Source organism: Protopterus annectens, chromosome 7.part0, assembly GCF_019279795.1.
Source record: "Protopterus annectens isolate FY-2018-M chromosome 7.part0, PAN1.0, whole genome shotgun sequence".
Taxonomy (NCBI): domain Eukaryota; kingdom Metazoa; phylum Chordata; order Ceratodontiformes; family Protopteridae; genus Protopterus; species Protopterus annectens.
Window position 1 is genome coordinate 162,471,933 of NC_056739.1, and position 14,898 is coordinate 162,486,830.

The 14,898-nt window shown below is 41.0% G+C and overlaps 1 protein-coding gene across 1 annotated transcript; it reads left to right on the plus strand.

The window, feature by feature from the left end:
- Positions 1 to 5,973: 5,973 nt before the first annotated feature.
- Positions 5,974 to 13,433, plus strand: LOC122806307 (uncharacterized methyltransferase YdaC-like). The gene is made up of 2 exons (XM_044076622.1): positions 5,974 to 6,652; positions 13,017 to 13,433. The coding sequence occupies exons 1-2, from the start codon at positions 6,217 to 6,219 to the stop codon at positions 13,211 to 13,213; spliced, it is 633 nt and encodes a 210-aa protein (XP_043932557.1). The 5' UTR covers positions 5,974 to 6,216; the 3' UTR covers positions 13,214 to 13,433.
- The last annotated feature ends 1,465 nt before the right edge of the window (positions 13,434 to 14,898 follow it).

Genomic DNA, 14,898 nt, shown 5'->3' on the forward strand with positions numbered 1-14,898 from the left:
CTCAGGTCCCTCAACAACAGGTACAAATATGACTCAGTCATTGTACATGTGGGTGAGAATGACCCGAGACATACCTTCCTGGACTACAAGAAAAGAGACATGGAGGAGCTCTCGGATTATGTAGCCCAGGCGGGTATAACCCTAGCCCTGAGCAGCATCCTACCATCTCCCAGAATACCACAGTACAAGCAGAAAATGATTGATTTCAACACTTGGCTGACTTTCTGGTGTCATTCCAAGGGGATCCAGTATCTGTCTGCCTGGGATGACATGATTGACAGACCTCGATGCTTTGCCAGAGGTGGCCTGCATCTGTCACCCTTGGGCTTCCGGGTACTGGCCAAGGCTCTTGCCACCCCTATAATTCCTTTTTAGGCGGTGCTCCAAAGACCAAATTACCACTGTAACAGCTACAAACAAATGCAATCTGAGGATCATGCTGCTCAATGCTATAAGTCTAAATCTCAAAATGCACCCGCTCAAAGCACTCCTTAAAATGGAGAACATCGACATTTATTCTGTAACAGAGACCTGGTTCAAGGCAGCAGAAAGCATCCCTACACTACCAGGCTATAACTCATTCCACACCTTTCGGCCCCAGGACTTGGACCGAAGCTCCAAAGGCAGTGGTCTTTCCATATTCATAAAGGATGCACATACCTCCAGATTGGTAGCCCAACATAAAGCATCAGAGATACTTCAGGAGCAGCTAACATTGGGTAAGACAGCGATTCAGATCGTAACCTATAGGTCCCCAACCATGTCCCAAGACTCAAACTCCACATTCCTAAGCACCCTGGAGAATATTAGGGTCCAACCTAACACTCTCATACTAGGTGACTTCAACTACCCCTCCATTAACTGGGAAAACTACTCACGTATCAATACACTTGCCCAACGTTTCCTGAAGTTCATTAATAACAATGCCCTGTACCAGCTCATTCTTACCCCCACTAGAGGTAGCAACATCCTTGACCTGGTCATTATTAACATGGGCGTCCATTACTCTACACCAGTAGTCAGCTCCTCCCTGATTAGTTCCGACCACAAACTAATCACCTTGGAAATCCACATCCCTCCCACTCCATCCCACCCCCACAAAGGTAACCACCATGAAAAACTTCTCCAAAGTTAACCTTGGGCTCCTAAAAACAGAAGTGGATAACTTCACGGCACCCATGCAACTGGAGAATAGTTGCATGACCACTGAATCATACACCAATGCACTGTATGAACACGTACAGAAATGCATGGATCTCGCCATACCCAGTATAACCAAGATGCTCTCCTCCAAAAAAAGGAAGCCAATCTGGTGGTACCCTGCCATAAACAAACTCTACAACAGAAGGAGGAAACTGATGCGGAATAAGCTGAAGTCCCAACACTGGAAAAACTCCCTTATCAGCCTCAACAAAAAGTTGAGATCCCTCATCAGATCCTCTAAAGCTAGCTATGAAAACAGAATTGCAGCAGATAGTAAAGACAACAACAAGGCCTTCTATAGTTATATAAAAAATCTCCACGGCAATACCCAGATTTGCTCTGAACTACTGCACAATGGTACCTCTTACACCGAGCCAACAGATACTGCCAATATACTGGCTGACAGATTCAGTCCCAACTTTACCCCCCCCCCAAAGGACCAATAACAATACCAGTAGATTGCCATGCACCCTGTATTACTGCTGCACAGGATAAAACAGCATTGTCCAAGGCCAAGAATACAGCTTCTATGGGACCTGACAATATCCCTGGCTGTGTTCTACATGAACTACAGCATGAACTGGCACCTCACCTGTGTGCCCTGTTCAATCACAGCCTCATCTCAGGCTTTGTCCCTACCAAACGGCACACTGCTACAGTCATCCATCTCCACAAAGGAGGAGTGACTGCAGACCCTGGGAACTATCACCCCATTAGCCTGATGAGTCTGATATGCAAAGCTATGGAACGCACCATCATGGACCTAATAAACAGGGATATAGGGAATCTCCAAATTCTGGATCCCACACAGTTTGGTTTAGTGAAGCGTAGATCATGCCTGCTCAACTTTGTTGACTTCTTTGAGTCAGTCACCAGAGCTGTGGATATAGGTAAGGTAGTTCATACAGCCTACCTTGATCTGGCCAAGGTCTTTGATACCATTCCCCACTCAGGAATCATAGAAAAACTCACTAAGCTAGGCATCAACCCCTATATCACTAGGTGGGTTGCAAACTGGCTCACAGATAGAACCCACAGTGTGAAAGTAGCTGACTCCAAGTTAGACTGCCGACTAGTCACGGGTGGAGTCCCACAGGATTCGGTCCTGGATCATCTCCTGTTTGGAATCTACTTCTCTGAAGTCCAGACCAACATGAAGGGACTCTGGCTGACAAAGTTCGCAAACGATTGCAAGTTGGGAGCTATTATTAACTCCCCAAGTGATGTTGACATCCTACAGAAGGGCCTCACTGAGATAAACAACTGTTGACAGAACCATGGTCTTAAGCTCAATGCCAAAAAATGTGTCATCATCCCCTTTGGGAAAAACCCGGTTCCCATGAATTACCGCATTAATGGTAGTCCACTGAATGCAGAAGGCTTTATAAGAGATCTGGGAACACAGGTTGACAGCAACCTCTCTTTTGATCACCACATTGCCACTGTGGTCAGAAAGTCCTTCTATGTGGCACATCTCATTACTAAGGGTTTTGCATCCAGAAAGAAAGAGGTCATTGTCTCCCTGTACTCTTCCCTCATTAGGCCAGTCATCGAGTACAAAGCCCCATTTGGCATGTACCTCACTAGACACCTGCAACAACTGAAGAGGCCGCAAAAGTACCTCACAAAGATGATCCTAGGCCTTAAACACTTGTCCTATATGGACAGACTCATTCTCTGTCTCATATCACCTGCTTAGAGGTGATCTCTGCTTGACTTACAAAACCATGTCTGACCCAGCTCTGTTAGAAATGCTACATCTAAAGAAATCCCATTCTCTCCAGACCACATGCACCAGAGACCTCATTACCACAATAAACAGAACGTACTGGAGGGACAGGTTCATAACCCAGAGACTGCCCATGCTATGGAATAGACTTCCCATACATGTCAAGCAGAGCACCTCGCTGACCCTCTTCAAGAGAAATCTTGATGAGTGGATGGGAAATAGAAAATTCACCCCGGGGATAACTCCATTGGCTCTACTCGGCAGAGGCACTGGGAATTAAGGTCGGGTGACACGATGCCAGGGTAATGCTATAGCTAGGCTTGTAAAGGCACCAGGGCCATTAGCCTAGTACACACCTATGAACCTATAAGAGGAAAAATTAGGAGATCTGTTTAACAAAATCAGGGATAATTGGGAGGTATGCCGGCTGGGAACTTTTCACTGGGCATGATGCAAAGTTGATAACTTTTCATATTTTATTTATTGTACATTTGTTAACCGGGTAGTGTCCTACTGGGCCAAGGAGCCTGTTTTCAGCGGAGACCCAGGGAGAAAAGCTCCACACACACTAACATTGCAAAGATAATACAAAATCTTAAAAATCATAAAGTTACATATAATGTTAATACGCTTGATATAAAAGTTATACATTTATAATCCAGAAGACCAGAGGAGAAGAAGTTATGATGTGAGACAGCATTGTAGATAAAGAAATACCAGTGAGAAGCATTCAAGGTGACATCAGTCATAGTACACTTAGAATGTACATTGTTTACTGCAAAGTTACAAATTCTAAAATGGGCTAAAGCCGCAATTCAAGGTGACATCAGTCATAGTACACTTAGAATGTATATTGTTTACTGCATAGTTACAAATTCTAAAATGGGCTAAAGCCGCATTCAAGGTGACATCAGTTGTTGTACACTTAGAATGTACATTGTTTACTGCATAGTTACAAATTCTAAAATGGGCTAAAGCCGCATTCAAGGTGACATCAGTCGTTGTACACTTAGAATGTACATTGTTTACTGCATAGTTACAAATTCTAAAATGGGCTAAAGCCGCATTCAAGGTGACATCAGTCGTAGTACACTTAGAATGTATATTGTTTACTGCATAGTTACAAATTCTAAAATGGGCTAAAGCCGCATTCAAGGTGACATCAGTCGTAGTACACTTAGAATGTATACTGTTTACTGCATAGTTACAAATTCTAAAATAGGCTAAAGCCGTATTCAAGGTGACATCAGTCGTAGTACACTTAGAATGTATATTGTTTACTGCATAGTTACAAATTCTAAAATGGGCTAAAGCCGCATTCAAGGTGACATCAGTCGTAGTACACTTAGAATGTATAATGTTTACTGCATAGTTACAAATTCTAAAATGGGCTAAAGCCGCATTCAAGGTGACATCAGTCGTAGTACACTTAGAATGTATATTGTTTATTGCATAGTTACAAATTCTAAAATGGGCTAAAGCCGCATTCAAGGTGACATCAGTCTTAGTACACTTAGAATGTATATTGTTTACTGCATAGTTACAAATTCTAAAATGGGCTAAAGCCGCATTCAAGGTGACATCAGTCGTAGTACACTTAGAATGTATAATGTTTACTGCATAGTTACAAATTCTAAAATGGGCTAGAGCCAGAGATAAAGTTCCTTAACGGGAAAGACAGAAGTAAATAGGGAGGGAGCTAGATTATCCAGAACAGCAGGAGCAGATCCAGCTGGATTTGAGATGTTCTCTAGTTTGCATTTTAAAGGAAGAGTAGTTGGATGTGTTTTGAATATGTTGGGGGAGAGCATTCCAGGTCTTAGCTATTTTATTAGAGTAGAAACAGTCACCATGGTAGTTGTGTAAGTGGGTTATTTTTAGCATCAGTCTGTCTCAATATCTAAGAGACCTTGCACTGACTTGAGGACTCATACCTTTCAACTGTACAGATTTTTGCAGAATGTCCAGATTTTTGCCTTATATTTTTGGTCCGTTTTTCATAAAATTGTGGCTTTCTGGCAAATTAGTGGCAAATCATTAAAGACTGAAGTTAGAAAATAATGACAAGCATTTGAGTTTAAAACTTAATACCCTTCAGAAAATTCATGCTAGTGAAAAACCTGTTATTCTATCAACTTTCTAAGTTTGTAAGAGCAATATTTAAAAATTGTCCCTATTTGGTACCACTTTTTTTCATGGCTTTGTCCAGATTTCTTACTTTACGAGGTTGAGAGGTATGCTGTGGTTGTACTAGGGAGGAAAGTGAGGGGAATCGGTTGGGGTTGTGAATGATTTGGTAAGTAAAGGTGAGATGGTTTAGTGTTAACAGATTGAGAAGCTCAAGCCAATTCAGTTGCTGGGGAGCAGAGATGATATTTATGGGGATCATAGCTGTCAACCTCCTGTCCCCAAAATGAGGAACATTAGCCCTCATAATGTGTGACAAATGGGCAAAACGTGGAACACTTACAACTGGCTTACTAACAGCTTCAACTAGGAAGGGCATATGATGGCTAAAATAGGCTGGTTTTACGCATAACAAAGATATTCTAATGAATTAATATGATTCCCATCTATTTAGCCATGGCTATCAGGTAAAAAATTTCCAACAATGATTGTGTGACAGACCCTTTCAATGTGGAACCTTGAGGAACATGCACCTTTTAAGACCCCAAATGAGGTACGTTCCTCGTAATGAGGTACACTTGAGAGCTATGATGGGGATGATTGCTGGCAAATTTTGCAATTTTATTATAGCAGGAAGATAGGTTGTTTAGGTCGGTTTTGCGGATGTTTGTAATTAAGTGTGAACAGTAAAGTAAGGTAGATAGAAGCTGGGATCTAGAAGTGGTTTGTCTAGCTTGGTTTGTAAGGAAAGGCTTTACACGGTAGAGAGATCCAAGTTTGGCAAGGACTTTTTTAACTGGCAAATGTGAGTATCAGATTTCAGCCTGTCGTCAAGTTACACCTTAGGTTTGGCCGTGTGACAGTTACACATTAGTCAGCGCTGCAGAGCTCTCTAGACATTTGCACTACAGCAAGTCATAAAGTGCACTTTGGAAATGACTGTTGGACTATGCGCTAAATCTACAGCCTTTTGGCACAGTACACTTTACATCAGACAGCTGGAGGCGCGCCGGGGATTCAGTACCCGCTCTGTTCCTCGATGCAGTCTGGCAGCTGCCTCATTTTCAAACGAGGTCATGCAGTAGCGTTTTTAGACAAGTTTGCTGGTGACTTGCTCTTTTCTTTCTGAAGTTTGCGGCGTTTATTCTAATGTAGAAATGTTAAAGGCAATTCTGGGTGAACAGCTAGGCAAGCCAACAAAGACTATAGCAGGATGGCTGGTATCTTTGTTTTTCAAAACAAGGAATGTCGTTCTTGAGGAAAATGCAGTCAGGCTATGCAACATCCAGCCCGACGATACCGTTCTGGAAGTTGGGTTTGGTCCAGGGGTTGGTCTGTCTGAAGCTGCAAAGTATCTCACAGGACCCAAAGGAAAACTTTATGGGATTGATTACTCGGAGTACATGTATAAAATGGCCAGCAGGAATCTGCATTCCCTACTTGAGGCTGGGAGATTATGCCTTTTCCACGGCAGCGTGGAGAGAATACCGTTGTCTGATAGCACAGTGGACAAAGTGTATCACTGTAACTGTTATTATTTTTGGCCAGACCTTCGAACGGGGAGCAGAGAAATTCACCGGGTCATGAAACCAGGTATAACTAAAAGCAGCCGCGTTGTTGGTTTTGATCTGTGAAGTGCAGCATATATTGGAATTAATATGCGCAGCTAAAATTAGTAGTACTTTGGCTCAGATACACTTGGTCTGTTCTTCCTAAAATGTGTGCTTTTCTGGCAGCTCGTTGAAGATTGGAGTCCCTGAATGACTAGAGACATTTGAGCGTCATGGTTTATATTCTTCAAAAAAATACACGCTGATGCAAAACCCGCTATTCTAGCAGCTTTTGAAGTTTATAAAGAGCAGTATTTTAAAATCTGTTCTAAGTTTGGGGGTTTGCTGTCCAATGATTTTGGCTTTGTCTAGATTTCTTGTGCTATGAAGTTGAGAAAGTTTGTGAACAAGTGCAATCACGTCAAAGATGACACTTGTAACACGCGAACTTCATGTGAAGTTAGTCTAGTCTTACTTTTTGTGTTAGTATTAAAATCAATTCACGAACAGCAGACGCTTACTGTTCAAAGCCGAAATTTGTAATTTTTGTTCTTGTGCACGAGCCCTGCTATGATGGCTTAATAGCGAGACGCGCTGCCTGCCACGAGCCTATCTGAGCCCAGTTGGCGAGTGGGTTTGCTACAGCAACATTTTATTCCGTTTTCTTACTACACATCAGTAGTCAGTGGTCCACTTTTACCCACTGGCTATAAGTGTTCAGGAGACCCTCGTACTTTGGACAGTGTATGTAAAGATATATACGCTACTATTAACTTAGCAACGCTAACCAGAATTGTTGCACTTTCAAAATGCGTAAAACCTGCCAGGTGCTTGTTAGTGCGGCAGAGCAGGTCAAGGACAATTTTTTAGGCTGCCACCTTTTTGTGTACTCAAACATGAGGCATTTTTAGCAAAATACGAGGGTGTGCGGGACAAAACCACACCTGCGAACAGTACAAAACTTACATTCTCATTACCAAAATACGATGTTGTTGAATTTGTTGTGTTTTCGCTTTCTAAGTGTTATAGTTTTGCACAATAAGTAAATGTATAGTATTACATTTCAAGTACATTATCACAGGAGGTGAACAACCCCCATTAGCCCTCAACCAAGTAAGGACAAATATCGACAAAATCAAGGATACATCCAGAAATAATCGGGGACAGTCAAGGGACACTCGTTAAAAAATATTAGTACTACTAGCGTGATGCTTTTGACAATAACTGGATGAGATTTAATATACATTTCGGAAAAATGTAAGTCTATAATTCTAATTATTCTCATTAAGTGTAATCCGCCCTTTTCTGCAAAAGTCATCGGTTTTAAGAGGGTTTACACTAATATTTTGAGTCAAAATCGGGGACAGTTGTGAAGTATGCACCCCACCCTTCAGCATACAGCTATGAAAATGCCTCACTCGAAAATGAAAAATGTTCTTAAAAGCCTTGGAATTTGAGTTGCTAACTCCCCCTTCATTTAACAACAGTGGTCAGAAGAGTCCTTATTCTTAATACAAGTAATTGCCAAAGGAACATCTTCTGAATCTAAAGATGTCATTGTTCACTTATATTCAGCATTAATTAGGCCAGTTGTTGAATGCCATGCCTCCTTTGGGATGTACTTCACTAGACAAATCAAACAACTAAATGGACCCAAGAGGTTCCTAACTAGAAAGATCACTGTCTTAAAAAAACATAAGTTGCCAGAAAAGCACTGTCTCTTTATTCAGTAAGGTATAAACTTCTGAGAGGAGAGCTATTATGGACCCAGTGTTCGTGAAACTCTTACCTCCATAGAACCAGGGATCTAAAATTTCTTCAACAAATAACTTGTCTTGCCACCACATTTATAATGCCACCCTCTCCCCACCTCTAGAATAGATTTTGACAAATCAAACTGTGATATGTTATCTTCCTTCATAGAGCAACTGAGTGGTTACTCAGAAATTCACCCCTGAATTTGCTGATCCTAACCCTCCTTGAAAAATGAGGTACAGTCTAAGGGTGAGTATTGACAAGGAGTAAACCACTGCAAGACTCAGTTGCCTTGCATTTCCTGTGAGAGAAAATTATTTTCTCCTAAATTGTTAGGACATTTACCATTTTCGTGTTTTTTTTTTCCTAAGGTGCAGCTGCCTAAGTCAGGATTCTCTGTTTAATTCCTCCAAATCTTTTGGGTTCCTAATACCACTAGAGGAATGGACCACATTCCTAAACCAGGGTAAGATTAGAGTTCTTGAAATTAATATTGTTTCACTCTTTGATGTTGGCCAAGACTGCTTGCCTCAGCAGAATTATTATAGCAATAACCCACGCCTGGGTGTGGGTAATGCTAAATTTACCCACGGTTGGCGTGGTTTGGTACCAAACAAAGCCAACCGTGGGTAAATTTAGCATTACCCACACCCAGGCGTGGGTTATTGCTATTATACCATGACATTATTTAAGAAAAGAAACTATTCCTTTTCTTAAATAATGGCATAGTATAATGCCTGTTTACTGCCCTTCCGCAGATGCCTGGCATCCGCGGCAGTTCTGATGTACTGCGCCGCGCAGTACATCAGAGTTGAGCAAAAGCAACGGAGAAAGCAAGATCTCCGTTGCTTTTTTTTTAGTGTCTCGCTATGTTAAATGAGTTTAACATAGCGAGACAGTTTTAAAATAAGCAACCCATTTAACATAGCGAGACAGTAGAGTTATACTAATGGAAAAAAGTCCGGGGGACCGGACCTTTTTCCATTAGTATAACTCGATTTACAACGGGCACGCTGGCCAATCAGCGTGCACGTTTTGGGGGGATCATGGTATAATAGATTATCCTATGCAGAGAGGGACATGCAACTGTAGCAGTGGAAGCACAAACAATGGCAGAAAGAACTGTGATAATCATTTGCAAATAGCAAAGGTCAAACCTTCACTAAACATCAACTCTTCTGAGGCCTGCATTGTACACTGATAATCCTTTTGATGAAACTCATGAATGGGAAGTGATGCACAGTACACCATCAGCTGGGGACCTTCCTCCAGTTTGAATGTATACAACGTAATGCTGAGAATGCGGAGACAACTCTCACAGTATGGGCCTGGATCTTATACTGTTATGGTCCTCCCGGAGTCCATACAGTCATGTGCCTTCTCTGTTAGCATAACACATTTAGACTGTGCTGGTGAATTGTGATTCTGCATTTGTTACTACTTAATATAGAATAGTCCCCCAGATCTGACTTGACTTCATTAAGTGCCTCTTGTCAATCTCAAGGCCCCTGAAGAAAGCCATTTCCCCAGGACCAAATACAGTAGTCTGGGCCAAAGAGTATATAGAAGCATACCAGTGCAGCAGCATACAGTTACTGAACTGAGATTTTTTTTTTTTGTATTTGCCCTACCCACAAATACCCCCATGCATAGGACATTCAGTGACACACCTGTAGAGTCCCACAGACTTCTTCCAGTGCATCCCAAATTTTATACTGAATGCTGAGACATTTCCCCTTCCTCAGTGTCCTGGGAGAATAGCAGCACTGAGCGGAAAACACTCTCCCCTCTCTAGGTAAGAGAGATGGAAAGTATTGTTTTTCTCCCATCCCCACTTCTAATGGCTGCTAAATGAATTTGGTTTTCATGGGATGCAGCCTGTCTACTACTACTGTATTTATTTAAAAGCTATACATGTTATTTAACCTGTTAATTGCCTAATGGCTTGCTTGTGGACCAGCTTAACAAAGACAGAGTAAAATAAATAACTAAACTAATGTAGTCCTTTTTAGTATCCATGAAGTTGTTGTCAGGCCAGAATCCCCAGTAATGCTTCTGAATCAGAGACTCCTCTGTCAGATGAGGCATTTTTCCAGCAACCTTGTATGGACTTTCTGAGGAAAGTTGTGGAGGAGATCCCTCTGTTACTGGCATAGACCTTCCAACCTCCCCCCACAAACCCAGTTTTTGGAAATGGGGACTGCCACTCCAGTTTGCCAGTCTAGAGGTTCTGGCTCCATAAAAGGAATGTCGACTGCAGCACTCTTAACAGTATAGAGTGTCTTCAGCATTTCTGTCCAGTGCGCATCCTGTTCTACTACATATCTATTTACTTGCCGCATTGACCTCATCCACTAAGAGAAAAAACATGTTTATTCAGTTTCTTTTACTCTGCCTCAAAGGAGGGCATGCCCACTAGGCAAAGGAGTTTTTCAAAGTGTCTCTTCACCCCTCTTAATAGTTTCCCAATGGAGGTTAGCATTCCACCATCCTTAGTAATAATACTGTGAGTAATGTTGCACTCTGCCCTTCTGAGTCACTGGATGGTACCCCAGAACTCTGAGACCATGCAGAAGTTGTTTCTCTATAACCTGACCAAATACCTGTCAACATCTAATCCTTCATTTTGTCCACTGCCGCAACTGTTGCCTTCCTAATCTGTCAGTACCCATCAGTGTATTCTAGGGACACCCCTCTCCCCATCATTAATGCAAGAGAAAGACATTTTCATTAACTTAATTGCTTCTCTCACTCCTGGTATTCACTATGTGGTTTTCTGGTTACCACAATGACAAGTATCAACCTCCTTTCCTGGATATCTCCTTGCCAACACCTTAGCAGTCTATTCAAACTCCACATCCCCTAGTACATGGGAGAAGTGCTTCCAAAGAAGGAAGTTGGACTCCTTGTGCACAGAAACATCTGCTAGGCATTTCCAGGATGCCCTCACTACATATTTGTGGTTCCTAGGTGTCTCCTGCCATTGTTTCAGCTCACCTTATCAATGGGGGTGATCTGTTGACAACCCAACAGTTCTTTTGATCTGACTGTACATAATCAGCCTTTAGCCCAAGGTGCTCTGTCACCACGTTTTTAAATTCTGTGTTGATTATTTTGCCCTGTATCTATGGTTTGTAAATATGAAGTCATATTCACGACTGGTATAAAATATTAAAATTAACTATAACTTGAGATATTGACATTTGTAAATGTCTTTGTTCTGCATTTTGTGGAGAAACAAGAAAATTGGTTTATTTTGAAATATATAACTAATTATAGTTCAAAAAAAACATTGCTTTCCCCACCCCTCCTGCTGTCCCTTCCTACTTTTCTATCATTTTCCTTAGCACCTGTCGATACTCTCCAGCATCTATGTGTGCCGTAAGCGTTGTCTGTTATGAAGTCTAAACTCATACTCCTAAGCCACTGGGAATGTGCTGCGTGTTTTGTTTTCTGATAGCATTTACCAGTCAGAACATCATGTTTATTGAGAGTAACCCTTTGTTTACTGTTAGTGCATTTTGTTTTCTTTGTATAAACCACTGTCATAAACGTGTATCTGTATTTATCTGACAGTGGCATAGTTCACTGCTGATCTTGATTTGGCTTATATCAACTGTCAATAATTAACCAAAGATCAAAGTACTGTTTTTACTGCAAATAATGTTCATATGAAGTTTAGCAGTTTTAACGCACACACTTATTTTCTTCGGTGTACAGTATCATTTTACTTCCTGTATAATCTGCTTTCCTACATGTGGTTAACTTCTAACTTGTCAGTAAGTCCCCAGTCCCATCTTTCAGATACATTTCCACAACCATGTTTGTTGTTACACTTGAACTAGAAGAACAGAGTTTGTGCATAGTGCTGGCCTAGTTTATAAAGTGGACTTTTGTTAGTACACTGTTTACGCTAGAAGCTTTTTCTCTGTGGGCCTGCACTATAAATGGGTTCTGCCCAGTTGGACTACCTGGTCAGTACACAAAAAAGTAAATAATGGTTACTACCTTGTAGGGTTTCAAGCAAACAAATAAAATGTTGGGAGATTTTGTACACAAGCTGCGCAGATTTTCTTAACTAAATGTGTTACCTCTTTCAGTTGACAGAAAGCCTCAGTTGGGGTGTCAAGTTCATTGATTCTCCTGTAACCCACTGAATTCTTTCCTGGATCATAAAGTCATGAAGTAAGAGGAGGATGTTCTATCATTCAGTCATCACAAGGTAGTGAAGCTTAATCCTGGATTAGATACCAGCCTATCGGAGGCGGCACCTACCTATGAGCAGTTTGTGACAGCACATCTGTAGAATGTGGAAGGAAACCAGGGCAGCAGGAGAAAGCCCATGCATGCTCTGGAAGTGTACACTCTGCATAGAAGGGAAAACAAGAGCCAAACTGAAATTCTGGGAGGTAGCAGTACTAACAACTGTGCCATACAGCTGTCAAAGAGACATAATTATGTGCAATTTGTTCAGAAAGTCTTCATTTATATGGAAAAGTAGAATTAAGCCCGTCTCCCACATTTAGAATTCACTCAGACTCTTCTGTTGCAGTAATGTTATAATGAAAAAAGTGTATCCATATTTTTATGATTTCATGCAGCTATCTTGTATTCGGTATTAGTTAATACACATTTGCATTTTTTTCCCACAGGTGCAGTGATGGTGTCAACGCTTTACCTAGAGTCTATAATGTCATGTGCTTCAAAGGGAATCCTAAACAGCAAGAAATGGGAACCGGAGCCTTACATGGCTGCTCTGCGGGACACAGGATTTATAGATGTACGAATGGAAACAAGACAGCACAAAGGAAAAGAATTTCAAGCAATTTTTGCCACTGCTATAAAATAGCAGTGCCTTGAGCATTTGTGCAGTTTCCCATGGACAAAGTCCCATCTAGCATCATTTGCATAAAAACCTGCTTAAGAATTGAGCAGTCTTAAGATTAAAGCTTACATTTATTTCTTACAGCTGTTAATGGGCAATATGATATAATCTGTTTGCTTTATTAATCAAAAGTTTGACGGTGTATGACAGTGGGCAGATATCAGTAAATATTTGCTAATATGGAGCTGTTTTATCTGTGTTGAGTAAATTTACTTTACAAGAGAATGTGGAGCTGGCAATATAGTCTAGGTATGTGCAGTGTGGAGCTGGCAGTATAGTCTAGGTATGTGCAGTGTGGAGCTGATATTGAAAAACTTGCTTATCAGGCATGTGGTTCAGTTCCTAGATCCTCCTTTTGTATACCGAGTGACATTTGAGGAGGTATATTCGCTTTTTCAAAAGGCTATCTGAGTCTGCTTTTAAGATTATGTCATGGTGAGATTTTAATGGAGTTATGATGAACAGACTCTAAACAGGATAAATCAGATCCTCATTCCATAATCTGTACGTCATAGCAAGTACAGTAACTAGAGTAAACCTAAATGTTAAACTTCTAAATAATTTAAGTGATTAGTGCAATGAATGAAATTTGATGGAAAACGCAAAGATACAGACCACTAGACATTAATTGTGCTTTTCGGCTTTCTTGTTATAAAACCCTATTTTGTAATATAATGTTTTAAAAGATGTATAACATCTGTACAACAAAACATAAAAAAAAACACCAAAAGCTAGGTACGTTGTTTACACTAGAAAGCTGCTACAATAAAATCACTAAATTTGCCTCCAAAGCCAAAAACTCCACTCATCACTGCCTCCCCCTACAATCCCTGAACTGGCTAGAACTACCAAACCACTTAGATTACCTACAACTCTCCATAGCACACTCACTCATATTTTATCCTACTAAATGCCCTGCTCTAACCAATATCCTTCCACCTTATATTCCCAACAGAGCCCTTAGATCTGAACATCAGAACTTAATTTCTATCCACAAAGCTAAACATCCTGCCGGCCAGCTGCTCCTCTCCTATGCCCTTGGCAACAAATGGCACTCCCTCCCCCATTAAGAACCACCCCAAACACTGAACATTTCAAGGCCCTACTTTTCAAACACCTGTCTACTAAACGGAAATGCCCATGCCTCCTTCCTACTTAATCTGGGACCACTTCGAGTATAAGAGTCTCCTCATTTTGATACATTTACCCTATCTTCCTCCTATAGACATATTTCTTCAACTATATTTATCTCTGCCTGCAATTCTCCTGCAGCATTATCCTTCTACTTAACTACTTCTACCCCTAGAGCTAGATTTGCTCACCAAAACTGGTAAATACCACCTAATCCTTCTACTCCTACAGCTATACTTGCTCAACAAAACTTGTAAAAGTAAATACTACACAATCCTGCTACTCCCATAACTATACCTGCTCAACAAAACATGTAAATATTGAGCACAAATTTCTCTCTCTAATACTTTCACTCAAAACACTACCACTGTTTCTCCTTCCTTCAACCTTAACTATCTTTTAGGACTCTCTAAGAAATACTGCTATACTATGCAAATGTAGTAACCTTAACTTAAGTATGAATTGTACTCTCATACTGTCCTGTATTCCTTGAAATCGTATTCTGCAAAATGTTTAAT

What these genes read in the sequence shown, in the direction of transcription:
- LOC122806307 (XM_044076622.1), top strand. Translation starts at nt 6,217, where the DNA reads ATGTTAAAGGCAATTCTGGGTGAACAGCTAGGCAAGCCAACAAAGACT. An exon ending in TCACCGGGTCATGAAACCAG is followed by an intron (nt 6,653 to 13,016) that starts GTATAACTAAAA and finishes TTTTTCCCACAG; the next exon opens with GTGCAGTGATGGTGTCAACG.